The sequence below is a fragment of the Xyrauchen texanus genome, chromosome 12 (assembly GCF_025860055.1).
Source record: "Xyrauchen texanus isolate HMW12.3.18 chromosome 12, RBS_HiC_50CHRs, whole genome shotgun sequence".
Classification (NCBI taxonomy): domain Eukaryota; kingdom Metazoa; phylum Chordata; class Actinopteri; order Cypriniformes; family Catostomidae; genus Xyrauchen; species Xyrauchen texanus.
The window spans coordinates 47,354,789-47,375,300 of NC_068287.1; the positions used below are offsets into that span (position 1 = coordinate 47,354,789).

The 20,512-nt window shown below is 39.2% G+C and overlaps 2 protein-coding genes across 2 annotated transcripts; one reads left to right on the plus strand and one right to left on the minus strand.

Moving 5' to 3' along the window:
* Window positions 1–1,876: 1,876 nt before the first annotated feature.
* On the minus strand, window positions 1,877–13,134 carry LOC127652451 (protein Tob2-like). The gene is made up of 2 exons (XM_052138610.1): window positions 12,971–13,134; window positions 1,877–5,065 (listed from the first exon to the last, which is right to left on the minus strand). The coding sequence occupies exon 2, from the start codon at window positions 4,747–4,749 to the stop codon at window positions 3,571–3,573; it is 1,179 nt and encodes a 392-aa protein (XP_051994570.1). The 5' UTR covers window positions 4,750–5,065; window positions 12,971–13,134; the 3' UTR covers window positions 1,877–3,570.
* Window positions 13,135–17,143: 4,009 nt separating this feature from the next.
* Window positions 17,144–20,449, plus strand: LOC127652460 (cold shock domain-containing protein C2-like). The gene is made up of 3 exons (XM_052138621.1): window positions 17,144–17,486; window positions 17,568–17,690; window positions 18,931–20,449. The coding sequence occupies exons 1-3, from the start codon at window positions 17,227–17,229 to the stop codon at window positions 19,091–19,093; spliced, it is 546 nt and encodes a 181-aa protein (XP_051994581.1). The 5' UTR covers window positions 17,144–17,226; the 3' UTR covers window positions 19,094–20,449.
* Window positions 20,450–20,512: the final 63 nt, after the last annotated feature.

The following is a 20,512-nucleotide window of genomic DNA, read 5'->3' on the forward strand; positions in this document are numbered from 1 at the left end:
ACATGTGGGGGATATCGTGTTTACTTGCTACTATATAAAACAAACTTTTAAATACCTTAGAAAGATACAGTGCCAATAGTGTCGGCAATTAACGGAAAATCGGGGCAAAAATGCCACAGAAATTGACAAAAATATCCCGAAATTCAAAATATAGGGGCAAAAAAATTCCATGCAATGAGTTCTCATGTTTTATTAATAATATCTGATATAGTTACAATTAAATACATTATAAATGTTCTTTTGACTTTTCACTGAACATTATTGTTTTTCCCGCCATCCGGTTCCTCGCACCATCACGCTCACAGACGGGCTCTCCACTTCTATCAATCCGCATGAGTTCAGTGTTGTACTCCAGTGTTAAATTCAGTAACCGTTCACCCCTCTTGTTCAAAATAAACTGTTCTAGCGGGTAATACTCTCGCTCACGGTGCTGTACTGTATTACCCTGCCCTGTCTCACCCGCTGGAGGCCAAAAGTGTGCAAGGGATGTTATATAATGAAGGTTTGAGAAATCACAAAACATAATGTCACCAAAGCTACAACTGACTGAATAATAATCTCTCAATATGTTAATGACCATAATGTTAATCAAGACTTTATTATAACTGTAATACAATAATACATATACAGAACATCCACTTTTAGTGTTTGAGTCAATCATATTTCTCTAAACACTAACATTTTTATTTTTGTCTTAGTTTATTCAGTTGTAGGAGTTGATAACAGTTTGCTTAATCTCATTGAGGATACATTTCCTCCTGTATGATATTGCATTATGATAGTTTTGTATTTGATATTTGAGTTTCATTCTGTATTTTAGAGATGATTTAGAGACATTTAGAAAGTTACAAATGGATATTTATATTTAAATAAATGTATTATTAAAATGTTCTGTTGGTCCAAGAATCCTCTTGCTGTAATGCAGGTCTTTGGTATTGAGAAGCTGCTAGTTTAGGACCTGTGAGGAGTTTCTCAAACTAGAGACGGTGATTTTGTCTTTCTGTTGTGCATCTGTCCATCCACTTCCCTCTCTATCCTGGTTAGAGATTAGTTTTTCAAATAGTAATGCATGAATAGCCTTCATCTCTCTAAAATAATAGACTTTAGGAGAAAATAGAATTTCAGCAGAATGGGTTTCTATTTGCCTATTTCTAAAACCAAAATGTTACCTGGAAGTGTAAAGCAACTTGTAAGAACTGAACACCTCAGCAAATGTGGAAAAAACCCACTGTATTGTGATGTCCGCACGGTAGTGCAACGATTTTCAATTATTCTAATAATAAGAACATATTCCAAATTAGCACTTTACAATGCTTTTGTAAGGAATACGCGATTTCCAACGTCATATTTTGCAATTAATGATTGACAGTATTTTTGATTAATTTAATGCATCCTTGGTGAAAGGAATCATCAGTTTTTTCAAGAACATGTATACTATATATAATGTTCATAAAGTAACACAGTTTTTCAGCAAAATACTCATTTACTCTTACTCAAGTGAATTATTTCTTCAGTAGCAGTACTTTTACTCAAGTAATAAAAATCAGTTCCCTTTCCACCACTGAAGAAATCACCAAAATAAGGATTAGGACTAGTTCCAAATAATGCAAACAAAACCCAATACTGTACAATAGTACAACACTGGCTGCAGAAGAACAACAGGCAGCGTTTGTTAGGATGGGTATGAACATTTCGAGTGCAGAGAGTTTTGTACACAATGTTCAGGACACTTCAGTTTTTCAGTAGGACATGGAACATTTCTCCAGCTCATAAACACATTCTCCAATGACCCAAAAAATTACCAATCTTCAATTCAAAGATTTTTGTTGAAGGTAAAATACACATTTAACATTTTGTTAAACATTTTATTAGTCATTTCATCATATATATGTCATTCATATATATATTGTTATTTCTGAAAAAATAACTTCAGCACGTAAGAAACTAAACAAAAGATCTCAAACATAAGAAATATACACATATTCATGTCATTATAGTATACATCTCTTCATTTGTTTTACAAATGCCATAGATAACTCTTTTGAAAAAAAAAAAAAGAGGGGAAAAAAAATAGAAATATTGTAAATAAATTACAAACAAATGTACAAATACACCCAGTCATAGCATTTATAGAGATCTCCAAATCCCACCCACCCCAAATGAAATCAACAGAATTTGAAATGTAGTGACGTTCACATTTCAATGTTTGGGAGGGACATCACAGCAAGGTTAGGACATACATACTGTCTCACCCAACCACCAGCCCATTATAAACTTCCATTTTAATACAATCTTTAAACTACAGGACATAATTGGCTATTAAAGGGCGAGTAACGGACCTTTAGCATGTAGCAGTTTTTTTTTAGCATTGAGAGTTTCCAAAGATCTAGTGTGTAAAGTGCAGCATGGCCAAAGTTCCAAGGGGGATGTGAGGTCATAATGGATACCATAACAGGCTCCTCCTACCTTCAACAAGAAGATTCTAGAATACTAGCTTCAATCCTAGCACTCTAAAGAGACCATACATGCACTTCACAAAACACAGCCAATGTAGTCAGAATATGAGGTAACATTCGAAGTACTTGCTCTAAAGGAAACAAAAGTGTGACATTTTCACTGTAGAATCTCCTCCATACTACAGTTGACAACCTCTGGATTAAAGTAAAAAGAACAATGTAACAATTTAACACCGGTCTCAGTGCTGTAAAGCTAATCTGAGCCTCTCTGCATCAACACTTCCACCATTGTTTTGTCCCATCTCATCACACATTCAGCCGTTTATCAATATCTCCAGCACCTCCCAGTCACCTTCATGCACTGCTGGCCAAGAACCAGTAAGTATTAGAGAAGAAAAAACAATCAGACTCACAAACAACCCTCCATAAATCATTCTGCCTTGTGTCCTTCCTCTGAAATTAATTCACAAGATTTGTGAGAATGAAAACTTCAATCCAACTCTGCATTACAATGATGTGAGAAATGTCAAGTTTAAACACTGGTTGGTGTCATTAGAATTTGGCTCAGTTTATTCACAATGAAAAGCATGTGCTGCCTCTTATCAGCTCAAGAGCATGTGACTTGCGTTGGTTCGGAGAACGTGTCATAAAATTACCATAGATCCTTAATTATGACCAATTAGGTGTGACCGGACTGTTAATGGGACTGTAATCTTCACTTTCCATCAGCTCTATTCCCTTATATGCATCTAGCTTCCTATACTTTTCTGAAAAAATATTAGCTTTTATCCAGAGTTCATTAAATCATTAGTATTTAGAAAGCATAGACCTGAAGAGCATCAGACTATGGAGACAAAGATTTGGGCAATGGACACCCCAATCAAGAATCAATGAAAGCAACAATACCGGTGCAACAGGAGGCTGGTTACTCAAAGTTTAGAAAGTAATAACATCAAGGAACAAAAAATTACAAATGGAAAAGCAACAATCACAAGTAATACTCAATAAGTATTCATAATACTTTTTCACTATGGTAGTAACAACAATCTGTGAGGGGAAAAAAGGTCCTGAAAGGAAAGTGTTTCAGCATTGGGATCTTCAACTCTGAGACTCTTTAGTTGGCCAACACAACAGGCTGGAAAGCCTGGCCAGAATACTGCAAATTGTATCCTCCAAGCCCTTCCACAAATGGAGGTTTATCCATAAAGGAAATCCCACTGGTGCCTCCAATGATTCTCACAGCCTGGCCTGGTGGTGGGCTTGAGAATGGATCAAAGGAGGCATGTGTGGGCAGAGCCTGGAGTGGGGTCATAGGCATTACTTCTGCATCAAAGTAGAGGGGCCTCTGGGAAGGGGGAAACACAAACTCTTTGGCATTGGGAGACAGTTGGCTAGGGATGGGGTTAACCAGGGAGTGCACGGCTATGGAAAGGGGTTTGTGCTTGACCAGCCCTGGTGGGGAGATGGTGTTAGGGGAGTGTGTAACCAGCCTTTGTTGCGGAGTGACGACTACACCAGAACCTACAGAACTTCCACAGTTGTTCTTCTTCATCTTCGTAGAGCCGAATTTTGTTGCGGCGAAGCTGGCTGTGGTGAAGGTTAATACCTGAGCAGGGCAGGAGCTGGGTGGAGCTGCAGGGTGTGGGTATACAAGGGCTGCATTGGGTGGCGACGGGGTGGAAGGGTTGGAGGAATGAGCACTGAGATTGGTGGGAGTGCTGGGGGCAGCATAACCAAACAGCCCCTGGCAAGATGAGGTAGAGATTGGGGTCGGTGAGCTGGAGTGTGGCGGTAGCAAGACAGGCGATGCCTGGCCACCAATGGGCACAAACACCTGAGCCTCTGGGTTAAAGCCCAGACTTTTCAATTCCTCGAACTCAATGTCTCCTTTATTGGGTGCATCCGCATCATCAGACCTTTCACCGTCATCCCTTAAACCTGGCGAGTCCTGCATGTAGAGAACGTTCACTGCACCCTTCTCCCCAATCTGGTAGGACACTTCATAAGGGTCTATCCAAATGCTGAGCTCAGGGGGAACATTAGCATGGACTTCTTCAGTGTCCAGACCGCTCCTCTTGGCTGCTAATTCCACCACCGGGTCCCTATGACCCCCCAGGTTAAGACAGCGGAAGGCAGAACCACGTAAAGGTACCTCTGGATACCAGTGTCCTTCAAAACGGGACACTAATATACGTTCCAACTCCTCACCAAAGAGATCCGCCCTCCGGCGTGGAAGCTTGTTGTACAAGTATGACACGATGAAGTTCAACGCAACCTTGACCTCCAGATGCATGATTATGTCTGATTATGTCTTGAATTTTGCCTATGACAGTCTCAACATCTCTTGCAAAGTTTAAGGTGAATGTTTGTAATAGTCTCTGGCTTGTTATCAATTTGAAAGAAAGGACCTCTGATTTTGGTTCTTTGGTTCAAAAATTGCTTAAATGATTGTCAGAGACCAGTTGATCTTTAAAAAAATGTAATCTTCACCCCATCAACAACTTGAAGTCCATTTAAGTAGGCCAGCGACCAGAATCAGCCTTGACATGTGTGATGCTTGGCCTTGCAGTGTGGAAATGGTTCTCCAAGATACAATTTCTTCAATGCCCCTGGAAAACCAAAACAAAAGACTCATGTAAATGGAATAGAAATACAGAACATGGTCAAAATACGTTGCTACTGTGAATGTGTCAACAGATGCTGAGGCCAAGGTACCAATCCAAGATTATCGTCATGAAATCCCTCATCTGTTCTGCTTGCTAAAGCACCAATGATTACATAAACTAAGAGTTAGTGATGTTACGTTCGTGAACGAATCGTTCTTTTTGAACGAATCTTTTAGGTGAACGAATCATTCTCGTTCACGTTATCCACTGACTCATATTTCTCGTTCACTGAAATTCCTCCCTCCACCACTGCGCGCCGCTATTGCGCGCATGCGCAGCTCAATGAACCGTGTAGCTCTGTGGACCGTTTCATCTGTCAAAGACAAAGAGTGACTAAACCTCGAGCCAATAGCCTTCGAGTATGATACGAGGACGGAGCATGTGATTTGTTGAATCTAGTGAACGAATACGCCCTTTATTGAGTTGCTTTGAGTTTGAACGAGTCAAATGAACGGTTACATACATCTCGTTCGTGAATGAAAGAACCAGTTGTTCGAACGTCAAGATAATAATAACGATGAAGTTAACCGTGCAAGCTGATGGTTTAATTTAATAAAAGACAGCTTAAAATTTTCGTTTTTACTAAAATCTACAAACTACATCAGGTAATCTGCTAACTTCAAAATGAGTGGCACCAGAAAGAGAAGTGTATTATGGAATTATTTTAATGAGGTGTCTCCAACACAGGCTTTGTGTACAATTTGTAAAACACAGTTGTCCTTTAAAGGAGGATCTACAGCTAACCTTAACAGGCATCTAAAGGTAAAGCATCCAACTGTGCAGCTGACACAAAGGGAAACTGAACAAGCTGAGGATCCTGGAACATCCATCAGTACCAGTACTGCTCAACCTCCTCCTACCTCATCTGCCACTACCAGCACACCTCATACAACTGTCCCACACAGACGACAGGCAGGACAGACCACCCTAACACATTTTGTGGCTCGGCCAATTGACCCACTAAGACAAAAGAAAGTGGATGAGGACCTGGCAAGGATGATTGCATTGGATCTACAACCTTTTTCCATTGTGGAGGACAGAGGTTTCAAAGCATTTACAAAGGCCTTAAACCCCTCCTATATATTGCCCAGCAGGCAGACCCTGTCAAAAACAATCATTCCAGAAATGTTTTCAAAGGTTCAGTGAACAAATTATGGACAAAGTTGGCAAGGCATCGGCTGTCTGCCTCACAACCGACTGCTGGACATCTAGGGCCACATGTGGTTTCATGTCAGTTACATGCCACTTCATTGACAATTTTAAAATGGAGACATGTCTGTTAGATTGTTTTGAATTTACTGAAAGACACACTGCAGATAATCTGGCCGACAATCTTTTAAGAATTGCCAGAGAGTGGAACATAACGGACAAAATAGTAGCTTGTGTCTCTGACAATGCTCACAACATAACCCTAGCCATTCACAAAACCTCATGGAAGCATCTGCCATGTTTTGCCCACACAATTAATTTGATTGTGAGGGGTGGACTCCATGTAATCCAAAATACACTGAATAAGGTTAAAGCAATTGTGGAGTACATGCACCGAAGCACAGTGGCAGCTGAAAAACTCAAGGCAACTCAGCAGCAGATGGGCTTGCCAGAGTTAAAACTGAAACAGGACTGCCCAACACGATGGAACTCCACATTTTATATGTTACAGAGATTTCTTGATAACAAGGATGCCATCATCACCACACTTGCACTAGTAAATTCTCGACTGGAAATTCTGACACAGGATGAGTGGAAAGAAATGGAAGAGGCCTGTGAGGTTTTAAAATCATTTGAAGAAGTCACAATTGAAATCAGTGGTGAGAGGTATGTAACAATACTCTCAGAACAATCATTATTATAACAAATTTAATTTAATAATTTAATTTAATTTGACTCTTATTAGCATAACATTAAAAAACTATGTTTTGCAAGCAGCTTTTGCAGACTGTAAAATAAATAAATTATAAGTGGCATTGTTATTGCCACAGTAATGCAGGGAAATTAATATTATTCATTAATAATTATTATACTGTATTTATTAAATTCAAATGTTGTTTTTGCTCCCTATAGCTATGTGACTGCCTCAAAGGTGATCCTGCTTTCACGGAGTGTCCAAAAAATAAGCACAAGATACCTGAGATCGGGAGGGTTCAGAAAACCTATAATGGACATGCTTGAAGCAATTACCAAAGATATGGCTACCAGGTTCCACAAGGTGGAATTTCACCATCTGCTCTCAGAAGCGTCTGCACTGGACCCAAGATTTAAAAAAAAAGGCCTTTTCAGATGATCATACAGCAAATGAAGCCATCCAGAGACTCAAAAATGCCGCTGGGAGAGTGAGATCTTCCTCAGCACATCAACCAGAGCAGCAACAGGCAGCAGCAGCACCAGCACCGCAAGAAACACAAGAAAGCTTAGTGTGGGGTGATTTCGATGAACAAGTTGCAGGTCTTGTGACAAATACAAGTTCTTCAGCAGAGGCTGTTTTGGAAGTTCGGTCATATTCAGAGGAGCCCCTTCAACCAAGGTCCTCAAACCCACTACTCTGGTGGCAAAACCGGGCACTGATTTACCCCAGACTGACCCAAGTTATGCTGGGAAGTAGGGCCGCAACGACGCGTCGACGTCATCGATTACGTCGACTATGAAAATACGTCGACACGAAATGCGTCGACGCGTCACATTCATTATTTACGTTTAAATATCGAGTAATGGCGGCTTCTGCTCCAGCTCATGGTGAAAATGACAATCTGGCTTTATCACATAAAGCCAGACCACGATCATCCAAAGTATGGGAATACTTTAAACTACAGCCGAACAGAAAGGTGCTTTGTTTACTATGCAAAGCGAAAATGTCATACTATGGCAGCACAACTGCTATGAACGAGCATCTTAAAAGGAAACATCCTGTGACTCTGCGAACTCAAAACGACGAGCCAGCTGGGTAAGTAGTAGGCTTTATTACAGTGAGTTTTTGGAGTTGTTGTTGCGGTCATACCTTCTTTTTCAGCTATTACAGTTTGTGTGCTAGTTAATAGTGTTAATTGCTAACGGTGCAGATGTAATTTATTGGCCCATTCGGCGACAATAAAATGGACTTTCATTTATAACTTCAACTTAAATCTGTCAACGAAGCCTTCAGTGCATTTAAATTGCCCGTTTTTAAAAGTTGTGTATGCACATGTAGACTAGAGACATGCACTCCGCGGGACCCAACACAACAGAGTGCGGCACGGGATCTGATGGCCGAGTCTTGGCGCTGGTGATAATGCACTCGTGTGTGTGTGTGCTGGTTGCGGGAGAATAAAAGCGATTCGCGGGACTACCGCAAAATAGAAATCTATAAATTGAACATCTCAAAACAAATAAATTGTCATTCATCTGTTGCACAAAAGCAACAAGAACAACTAAAACAAAATAGATAGAAAAGATTTACAGGCCAGGGTCTATGTATAACATGTTTGCAGCGTTTAACAATGTAGCCAATCACAGACATATGTGTTGATTTCTTGAACGCAATGGCCAATCAGAAGCATTTAAGATGGAATCTCCTCACCGCTCAAAATGGACTTTTTGTTCAGTGCTGAATTCTGCATACTGGCAAATCGATATAATGAAAGATTCATTGTGCAGTCAGTTTCATTGATAATAACAGAGATGTCCGCGTTTTAGGAATTATTAAGGGAGAAATCCGTCCAGCGCATGTCTCTAATGTAGACTTTAAAACAAACAATAACGTTATATTTACATATTAACAGTAGCCTAGGCTGTAATCTAGTGTATTTATTTATTTATTGTTTATTTGAATAGGGACAGATACAAAAAAAAATTCAGAAAATGAATTAATAAAAGTTTGAAATACTAATGTAGAAGTTGTACTTATTATTTATTGGAAAGTTTGCCAATGGATAAATCGGCTAATCCCAAAAATATGTATTAGATTAATCGGAAAAATAATCGTTAGATTAGTCGACTAATCGAAGAAATAATCGATAGATTAATCAACAACAAAAATAATCGTTAGATGCAGCCCTACTGGGAAGGCTTTGCATTGTGGCAACATCTGTTCCATCAGAAAGAGTTTTCAGCAAGATGGGACAGATAATCTCTGAAAAAAGAAGCAGAATCAGCCCCGCTAAGGCCAGACAGCTGATGTTTTTGAATGCCAACTTTGAATAATCCTGTTGTTGTTATACCTGCTTATATGGCAGGGTCTTTTTTTCATGCTGTTCTGTTTTTTTTTTTGTTTTTTTTTGCACTTTATACAGGGATAAGCTACTGTTTACTACTGTTTATATTTGCACTAATGTTTACTAAGTAAACTTTACTTGCTGTTTAGTGCAAATTATTTTTGCACTACTGTGTTTTAGCTTGATTTAACTTTACAGTACTTTTACCTGTTTTTATATTTTATACTGTTTAAAAAAAGAACTTTTGTAGTTTTGCACTACCTGTTTTGTATTATACATTGCACTTTACCTGACTATTTATATAGTAAATAGTGTAAGCACTGGTGTTTTGTGTGCATTTTGTATTATTTATTTTTATTATTGTTGTTTTATGTTTCAACAGTTTTATACTTTTAAAAAATAAATATATATGTTTGAGTCATGTCATGCACTTTTGTTTGTTTAAAAACTGTAAAACATAAAAAAAATTAGAGTATTGATTATTTGCGTCACGTCATTCCATCTCATTTAGCGTCACGTGACTCACGTCAGCTAATAGCATTTCAGCTCGGGCTTAGAAGGGGCATGTAATTGGTTGGATCTACTCTGCTGAATGAATATCATATTGCTCTGTTTTGAGTCTGAACGAGAGAGAGATCTCCCGTTCGTGAACGAATTGGTTGCTATACCCAGTTCATGTACCAGGTCGGCCATTCTGTCAATCTAGTTCCTCAATCAGCAGAAAGTGAATGCAAAGCGCAGGTATCCGTACTGTGCACGCGCAATTCATATCTTACATACAGAACATAACTCCTCGTTTAACTCGTTCTGACCAAACAAATAAAATGTTAACTAGCCTGCCTAGTATGCAAACAAATTAAAAAACACTTGTGATTTGGTCATCCGAAAAGAGTGTAATTTAAAAGATAAAAAGAGTGTAAAGACTTTGATCACTTATTTAGACTTATTTTATCCATTTAATGAGTAGGGCACCATTTTTAATAAAGTCAAATCAGTTTTTATTTTGTAACAAGTAAATACGTTAGTTGAACAACACATTTTGCCGCACCTGCTGCTGACGTATTTGTGTAATATGGAAAAAAAAAACTGAACGAATCAGTGAACGAATCTGAACGAATCATTTTGGTGAACGAACTAAAAATGAACGAGTCTCTGGAAAGAATCAAAATTTCCACCACTACTAAGAGTGGAAAAGTTCAACACCCTCCCCACTCAAACTAGTGCAAGGAAACAAAGAAAAAACTAATTCTATGTGATAAAAAAGGGCTAGTCAACAGACAGTTGGTTGAGTTTAACATCAACATTCAATGGTTGTCAGTTGTCCTGACCAGACCGTGCATGTTTAAGGTTTTCTGGGCATTGTTCAGCTACACTGCAAAACATTACCCATCTACATTTACATTTACATGTATGCATTTATTATTACATTATATATAAAAATTTTTAAACCCGGACAAACAGGAAAATATATCAGCCGATGCGATAATTAAAAAAGTCAGAATATCGGCCGATTTATCGGCCTCAGTGACATTCCTATGCTTTAATGTTAATAAACACACAGCATTAATCGTGTTTAGTTTGGTTTGTTATGTTAACATGCTAGCTAAAGGGCTAGTGAAGACAAATACGGAAAAGTTGTCATGTGGATAATCTAGCACTTGTAATAAAGTAGTTAACAAGTCCGGTGATACGGGGTCTGGGTTGGGCGATATGGAAAAAAATATTATCACTATTGATATTTATCACGATATTCAATCACATTTGCACATTTTTTTGAATTTCAAAAAAAAAAAAAAAAGAGAAAACAAAATCCTAATCGGTCTAAATAGTCTGTACAAAACTGTGTTGGGGTCCCAGACACCACCGATGCAGTGGTGTCTGAGGGATCTTCTGTGAAAATATTACAATATTTTATAGAGTTTATCAATTGAGTGTAGTTGGACATGAATGTTATAAGATGTTTTTGACAGTTTTGTCTTCCATCCTTGTCAGAGATGATGACATCTGAATAATTTCACAAAATTAGAACAGAAATCTATATGTTTATTATTAAAGTCTTGGAACATGCGGATTAATAAAACTAAAAGGCGCTCTGGGGAAACACACCTCATGTTTACTCACATGTGGGGAAAAGAGGAAGCAGGGGCGGCCCGGGCATCAGTGAAGCGCGTTTCAGTGCTAGAGAACAATATTCAAGAATACAGCGCAGAAAGATCAGATATGATGTAACCAGTGCTTCTGTGAGCAGCGCGACAAAACGAGATGATGAGAGGGTGTAACCGTAGTCATGATGTCTTGCAGTCAAGATGGAATCAATCTGGGATCCGGATCGCGGCGACATGCGTAGCGGGGCAATAACAACTACATACAGTCTGAGGTGGCGTTTCCACTGAAGCGGAAGAAATCCGCACAAAGCTGCTCCCAACGCTAGGAACCGCTTGCCCCGCACTGCTGTCAATCTTACAATCCAACTCGCGAGCTTGACACTCGGCTTCCATAGGAAGGAACTGAAAACGCTCGCTCACATTCGCTCAGCACGCGCCAGTGAAAACAATTGATAAGAAAGCCAAACTGCTACAGTTTTTAGCAATGTGCATGTCTAGATGTAGAACACAGGCTAAATATCGAAAATTACTCAAAAGCTAATCGTCGATAGAGTTTTTTTTATCGCGATAAATATTGATATTGTTTTATCACCCAGCCCTAGGTCTGGGTATCTCAGCTAGTATTGACGCTGACCATCACATCTGGAGTCACGAGTTTGAATCCAGGGCGTGCTGAGTGACTCAAGTCAGGTCTCCTTAGCAACCAAATTGGGCCGGTTGCTAGGGAGGGTAGAGTCACATGGGGTAACCTTCTCGTGGTGGTGATTAGTGGTTCTCTCAATGGGGCGTGTGGTGAGTTGTGTGTGGATCGTGGAGAGTAGCATGAGCCTCCACATGCTGTGAGTCTCCGCGGTGTCATGCACAACGAGTCACGTGATAAGATGCGCGGATTGACGGTCTCGGAAGCGGCGGCAACTCGTCCTCCACCACCCGGATTGAGGCGAGTAACCGCGCCAACACGAGGACCTACTTAGCAGTGGGAATTGGGCATTCCTACATTGGGGAGAAAAGGGGATACAAAAAAAAGTCCTGTGATAAACACTCAAGCGCAGTGCATACTTTTCAAAACGTCAGTGGCACAAAGACAGAATCCAAAAAAACAAACAACCCTAATGCCCATTTATCCTCAGCCCCTCTGCAAATGAGTTGGAAAAGTGTATTTAAGTGTAACTAAAATGTTTAAATTAAATATGCAAAACACAAGTAGTTAAAAGAGTGCTGAACGATTCCCTCATGACAAACACCAGAGAACAACACTAATGATCAATAATCAGCTTTTCTAAACCTTTGGCCTGTTCTACTCATCTGAACACACCATTAAAAACAAGGACATCTCACATTCATCATGCACATAAATATACATGCAAACACAAATAATGAGCATGTTTGCAAATGACTCAAATAAACAATTATCTTTTCTATCATCTGATTGTACACCACAAAACAAAAACAAAGACTAGAAATGTGTCAATGCACCATGCTGTGCAATGCATGCAGTTCTGCTCAGAACACTTTATATTTAATTTATTTGAACATTGTGAATTAAACGGGCTACTTACTGATCCAAAAGCTTGCGTTTATAATTCCCATTAATTGCATGAGTAGCGGGAATATTGCATGGTTGCAAAGTTGATGAAATCCTACACAGAGAACCGTGTGCTGGACTGAAACGCACTTTTATGTTTATATTAATATTTTTGTGACGTGTCCTTGCACCCGCACGCGCCCGTGAAAACTTCACGCGCATTTATACAGGAGCGCTCGTTCGCTCCGCCCAGCGCTGTGACGCGGCTCAACCGGAACTACTTTATAAGCGGTCAAGTTTGATTAAATGTTTATGTCAAATGCATTGCCATGTAAAGGAAATCTTTTTTTTTTTTTTAAAGCTAGTTTCACATGTATGGATATTGTGAATAATGAACCAATGTTTACTTTTAAAGTAGTAAAATGTTATAGACAATATCATGTGTAGGCTAATATGGGTTTTACAGTACACCTTTTATTTCGGTGTACTGTAAAACCCACCTATTACAGTCAGTCTCTAATTTAATTCGCGAATTAATATTCCCACGTGCTAGGGTGTGCTGCGGAAGGCTAAAAATAAAAGATGTCATAGCAACAGAGTCGCTATTGGCTACAAAACACAAGGAACGGCTGCCCATTGGACAACTGGAGCATCCACTCAGCAGGGGGCGTAGTGACGAATTAACAGCGTTTCAAACTGCATGATGGGAAATGGAGTTTCTAAACAACATGAAGCGATTTCTTTTAATAATAAAAAAAAACATTTCTTTTTTATTTTGTGTAAACTTATATAAAAATGTTCAGTTTAATAAAGAAATATTATTATTAATATTGATGATTAGGATTGAATTATTATTATTATTATATATATATATTTAAACCATTTTCTTTTTGAAAATGTCTGGTTTTTATTTACATGCACATTTTGCTCTGAATTTGGTGTATGGACATTATTACACAGTTCTAAATGTGACAGATTAATGGACAGATTTTGTTCTGACAGATTAAATTGTGTTAAATCTGAATTAATTCTGAAGCAGTGCCCTCTACTGATATAATAGTATATAATAGAGTCATCAGCCAACATACAGAAGTACCAGACTAGAGTTTGCCCAAACACATTAATAATAACAATCATAAAACATGAACTGCAAATAGAATGCAATATTAAAAACAAGTATTTTAAAAATAAAACAAATATATATATTAACATTTTAATACATTATATATACATAACATATATTTTATATTAAAGTACATTATATATATATATATATATATATATATCTCTGAAAAGAAAAGTGCACGCGAAAATTCCACCTTTATACATTTCTATTATGAATTAAATATTACATAAATTTAATTAAGTAGTCCAGGAGAGAATTTATGCATTAAGTTGAGTTTTGTACTCAAGCTCAATCTGAAATCATTTAAAAATATAATTATGAGACTTCCTGATTGATAATAAAATAAGTTATTAGAGATGTATGACTGCGCATTTATTGATCAGAGAACAACATCTTGAATCTGAACATATATATTATTCTATGTGTTTTTCCCTATCTACACTATGTTCCACAGGTCATGACAGTCTTAAAGTCATAGGCTCAGTGTTTCTGCAAGGGGCTTCAATTTGGCTTTTTCAAATTGAAGTCCTGGAAAATCCTTGAAAATAGCCATTTTTATCAAGAGGTGCTTAAAAAGTGCTTGAAATATAGTACATCTCTTAATACGTTGCTTCAATCATTTAATATATTAAAAGTATCTATTTATTTATGGAAAGAATTGACGACAAAAGGTTATTTCTGTCAACGTTTGGGTCGATATCAAAATATGTTGACAAACATCCCTTGACATTTCAGACATGAAAAATCTTTCAAAAAGCCCAAAAAAATCAATCAATAAATATATATTTTTATTAGGTATTATTCTATAACCTAACCTTTAATAATATGAAATGGCTTGACTCTGTTTTGCCTGAAATAATTCTGGTAGACTGAACAAGTGTGCAAAAAAGCAAAATATAATTATTATTAATAATTTAGGTAATTAAAAATAATGTTTGTCCCTTGATTTCATGGCATTGGTGTTATCAATGTAAAAAAAATAATAATTTATGTTTAAAAAATAATTAAATGCAAAAAGTACAAAATAATTTTAAGGTCAAAGTTCAGAGGCTGCTTAAATATGCATATAGTGATGTTATAAAATATTTAACCTCAGCGTTTATAGACAAAAACTGAACTGAGCGGAAAATCTCAATATGTTTTAAGATGGAAAGTCAATTTCTTTTGAGATTGACCCGTTTATAATTTGGGTCAGTTCCACACATAAATCTGTTGTGTTTTAATGACATGTCCAGCTTGTTTTGACCATGAGTTAGGGGCCGTTCACACTGAACGTGTGTTAGCGTGTGTCTGCTCTGTTTTTCCATTGTAAACATGGTGGACGAATGTCCTCGACTGCTGCATCACCTCTCGCTGTTTCTTCAGTGTCTCACGCAGGACCGGCATATTTTTAGACACTGTGTCAATTTGCAAATTACGTAGGTCTCAAAAACACACGTTGAGACACCTGCATCCATTGTCCATTAATCAATGTATAAATATTAGGGGGGTTACCGCCTAAGAAGGAGTTGTGTGTCTGCGCCTCTGACGTAATATTGCCAGTTTGTGCATCAAGTCTCAATTGCATCTTATCACGTGACTCGTTGTGCATGACACTGCGGAAACTCACAGCATGTGGAGACTCATGCTACTCTCCACGATCCACACACAACTCACCACACGCCCCATTGAGAGAACCACTAATCACCACCACGAGGAGGTTACCCCATGTGACTCTACCCTCCCTAGCAACCGGCCCAATTTGGTTACCCCATGTGACTCTACCCTCCCTAGCAACCGGCGAAATTTGGTTGCCCAATGTGACTCTACCCTCCCTAGCAACCGGCCAATTTGGTTACCCCATGTGACTCTACCCTCCCTAGCAACTGGCACAACTTGGTTGCCCCATGTGACTCTAACCTCCCTAGCAACCGGCCAATTTGGTTACCCCATGTGACTCTACCCTCCCTAGCAACCGGCGAAATTTGGTTGCCCAATGTGACTCTACCCTCCCTAGCAACCGGCCAATTTGGTTACCCCATGTGACTCTACCCTCCCTAGCAACCGGCCCAATTTGGTTACCCCATGTGACTCTACCCTCCCTAGCAACCGGCCCAATTTGGTTACCCCATGTGACTCTACCCTCCCTAGCAACCGGCGAAATTTGGTTGCCCAATGTGACTCTACCCTCCCTAGCAACCGGCCAATTTGGTTACCCCATGTGACTCTACCCTCCCTAGCAACTGGCACAACTTGGTTGCCCCATGTGACTCTACCCTCCCTAGCAACCGGCCCAATTTGGTTGCCCCATGTGACTCTACCCTCCCTAGCAACCGGCGAAATTTGGTTGCCCCACGTGACTCTACCCTCCCAAGCAACCGGCCCAATTTGGTTGCTAAGGAGACCTGGCTGGAGTCACTGGATTCAAACTCACGACTCCAGGTGTGATAGTCAGCGTCAATACTCGCTGAGATACCCAGACCACTTCTTGATACACGTGACGCTAAAGTGGCGCAGTGTTGCATAATGACGCAAGAACAAGCAGCGCGTCAGCGGCTCTGACGTCATACTGCAAGATTGCACGTCACACGTTCTTAAATTAATAACCTGTAATTAAATAATAAACATTTGGCAGTAAATGCAAGTGAAGTACACTTAATTCATGATCTCAGACTGCTAGCATACTGCTTAGAGCGTACTATTCTTATACTTAGCACTATATTTTGTGTATTGTTTTAAATAGTATGCAGAACAGTCAAGGACGGGTTACTGACCGGGCCAATGGGGCCAGTGCCCAGGGGCCCTTCACTGTGATCATAGCTTACCAAACCAATAATGATAACTAGACAGTGTGATCTTACAAATGGTTCCTCATATTTTTCAGGGCCACATTGTCACAGTCTGGTTCTCTTTGCTCACAATGGATGCTTGTCCCTCACGGCCCTGGCACAAAACGTCTTGCATTGAAACACACATGGGGCCTTTGTGCCAACCAGACTGAATGCCAAAGCAAAAGCTGTTTTACTGCACGTCTCTCACAACACAAGCTGTACTACTGCAAATACAAAACAGAGCAAAGTACACGGACCGCTTGCTCAACAACAAATACGTTTGACATTGGTGTCATTTGGATAGTCGGGTCTGCAGAGGGGACATCACCAAATTATACAGTAACTTGTTTTTATATGCCTCTATATGCAGCGTCTGTGAACGTTAAACAGGAGTTTAGAGAGCAAACTAATAAAATCACAACATCAGTCCAACAAATGGCGGAGCCGGAGCTGTCATCCCCAGCGGACTCGTCCCTGCAGTCCCAGCGTTCAGTGCCGCTCTCGTTGTCGTTCCCGTTCCTGCGAGAGGGCAGTGGCACGTGGGAGAGAGGAACTCTGCAGCCGGGAGAATTACCCAGTCCGCTGCTCACCAAACGCACACGTACATACTCCACGTAAGATGAACCCTCACGACACTAGATCTAACTCTGAACCCTACAGGCGACGGCATCTCAGAAATCTCTGTCTCTCTGCAGGACTGTACGTGCTAATGCGGGTCCCGTCTTTAAGGGTGTGTGTCAGAACTTCTGCAGGTCACAGGGTCATGGTTACATCAGACCGGCTCATGGAGGAGAGGACATCTTTGTGCACATCTCCGAGTGAGTCACAACCCTTTTAACTCTGGTGCATTTTTCACACTCAAATTTGAAAGCTCACATTCACACTTAAATGCAAAATATTTGTCTCATTTTTCAGAGAACCACCCAAATGAAAATAAAAAGACTGTAATATTATTCATAAATAATATTGTATGCGTTTATAATCGTATGATAAACAGAAAGACCTTTTTTTATTTTTTTGTGCTAACTTTGTAAACATGTATTTCTGTTCACACTACCTCAATTTGAAAACTCTCATTTTATTCCACTAGATGGCAGTAAACACAAGAAAATAAATGTCTATCACATTCCATCACAATATACAGATGTGAACTGTAGGAGGCGCTCTAACACATTTAATTCCTCACAGATGTGCTCGTCCATAGACATTCAGTCTAATGTTCAGTTCAAGCACCACCATTATCGTTTTATTGGATATCTCGGCCTCTGAGTGGACTACAAGCTTAATCGAGGTGTCATTAGAAAGCTGAGTCCCCCCCCCGTTGTGATGGTGTATAATATTCGATTAATAGTCAAAAAAGTTTTTTTCTGATGATTTGTTTTGCATGCATTTCCTGCTTATCGGCATATTTTGTTCTGGACATCCAAGATATAACATTGGATTATTCACACAAACAAGCTCACAGACAAGTCAACAATGGCTCATTTTCTAGAAAACTGCCTAATGTAAAAGCAGATATAAAGTATTTGGCTATTTGGGGCTTTGCAGCAGCAGTGATCGGTGCATAATAGACATTTGTATTTGTTGACTTACAGATATCATATTTCACTTTGTGATTCTTTAGAAAATCTTTTGAACTGTGTTATTAGTGCAACAAAATACACTATACAATCACATTCCTGAGAGCGAGAGCTTTCATTTGATATATGACATGTCCATTTATGTGTTATGTGACTTTTATTTTTATATAAATATTTCTACCGTTTCCTCTAGGGGGCGCTAATTCTCAACGCGAATGTTTTGAGGCCTTATTTTGTCATTTTAAGTAACATAAATGCAGAAGTGATGATTATCATTGACAAGTTCAGGTTCTAAGCTTTCAAATGATGCTCATACGCCTGATTTATGCATATGGAGACTTTGACCTTTTAAGTGTAAACTTTTTCGCAATATAGCGCACCCGTTTGAATGTTCCACGTTCAATACAAAGCAGCGTTTTCGGCATTAAATTCAACCCAGTAATGTTCTCCGCTGGTTATTGTTTCTATGGTGTTTCAGGATTGACGGCGAGTATGTTCCGATGGAGGGAGACGAGGTGACGTATAAGGTGTGTCCAGTCCCACCCAAGAACCTGAAGGTGCAGGCTGTGGAGGTCACCATCACCCACCTGAAACCAGGAACCAAACACGAGACCTGGACTGGACAGACCACCAGCTCCTAGGACCGCAGCAGAGAGGATTGTGGGGACATAATAAAGGGACGACTGTATAGCGAAGCATCATGGGAGGGTTTTTGAAGGTGGAAGGGAAGACGGAGAATGCAGAGAATGTGTTACATGAGTTTACAAGATGAGATCAGGGCAGACACGTGTTGTGTGAATGCTTTGGTTCTCTATGCAATCATGTAAACGCTGTTGTGTACTTGTGTAGAGTTTGTTTCTATAGGTGGAAACTATAGGAGAGAAAGAGATTATGCAGGATGGTCGCACATCCTCAAATTCATGAACTGTGAAAGAGTTTAAAGGGACAGTACACCCAAAAAGGAACATTCTCTCATCATTTACTCACCCTCATGCCACACTGACTCCAGTGGTTTAATCCACGTCTTCAGAAGTCATATGATCGTGTGGGTGAGAAACAACCAATAAATCAATATTTAATGTTCATTTTTACTATAAATCTCCAAAAGTTTAAAATGTCGAAAAACAAATAGTTTTTCCTGGTATATTTGACATGTTGGAGAACAACACCAGAGTTAATTTAATGACCTTCCATACATACTGTCTTAAAGGTATAACGTCAAACATGAATCATTTTTTATAATTTATATATATTTTATTTATTTTAATTTTTTTTAAGTTATAATATCTTACTTTTGGGTATGCCATTTAAACATTATATCCTTAAAAATGAACTCCGGGTGTAAGTGGTTAAATATTGATCTGTTTCTCACCCACACCTATCATATCACTTCAGAAGACATGGATTAAACCACTGGATTACTTTTATGCTGCCTTTATGTGCTTTTTTGTGCTTCAAAGTTCTGGTCACCATCCACTTGCATTGTATGAACCTACAGAGCTGAGATATTCTTCTAAACATCTCAATTTGTGTTCTGCAGAAGAAGGGAAGTCATACACATCTGGGATGGCATGAGGGTGAGTAAATGATGACAGAACTTATAGTTTTGTGTGTACTGCCCCTTTAATGCAGCGATTTAGAGGCGCACACGTCGCTGTTTTCAGCTCTATTTATTTTTATGCATTAATTGTGGGTAATTTTATGGTAAAAGGGTGAACCTCATGAAACCCGTCAAATGAATGTTCAGCTCATATTTCACAGCAAAATAATAAACTTAAAATAAAATAAAGCCTTTTTTAGTACCATAAAAATGGTACTGTTGGGCCCTTGGCCCTATCTGCTCCAGGAGCACTGTGTCATGGCTGACCCTGAACTCTGACCCCAGCTTAGCTGGCATGTGTGAAAAGAAATACATTTCACTGTATATATGCAAACATGTAAGTGTACTGTGACCAAAATAAAATAAAGGGTCTTGTGAGATTTGCGCAATAAGTTATTTATGCTGGAACTGAAGCATCACGGACGAACGCTGATTTACCCCCCCAGAACTTCTGGAGTGT

What these genes read in the sequence shown, in the direction of transcription:
- LOC127652451 (XM_052138610.1), bottom strand. Translation starts at nt 4,749, where the DNA reads ATGCATCTGGAGGTCAAGGTTGCGTTGAACTTCATCGTGTCATACTTG.
- LOC127652460 (XM_052138621.1), top strand. Translation starts at nt 17,227, where the DNA reads ATGCCTCTATATGCAGCGTCTGTGAACGTTAAACAGGAGTTTAGAGAG. An exon ending in CGCACACGTACATACTCCAC is followed by an intron (nt 17,487 to 17,567) that starts GTAAGATGAACC and finishes GTCTCTCTGCAG; the next exon opens with GACTGTACGTGCTAATGCGG. An exon ending in ATCTTTGTGCACATCTCCGA is followed by an intron (nt 17,691 to 18,930) that starts GTGAGTCACAAC and finishes ATGGTGTTTCAG; the next exon opens with GATTGACGGCGAGTATGTTC.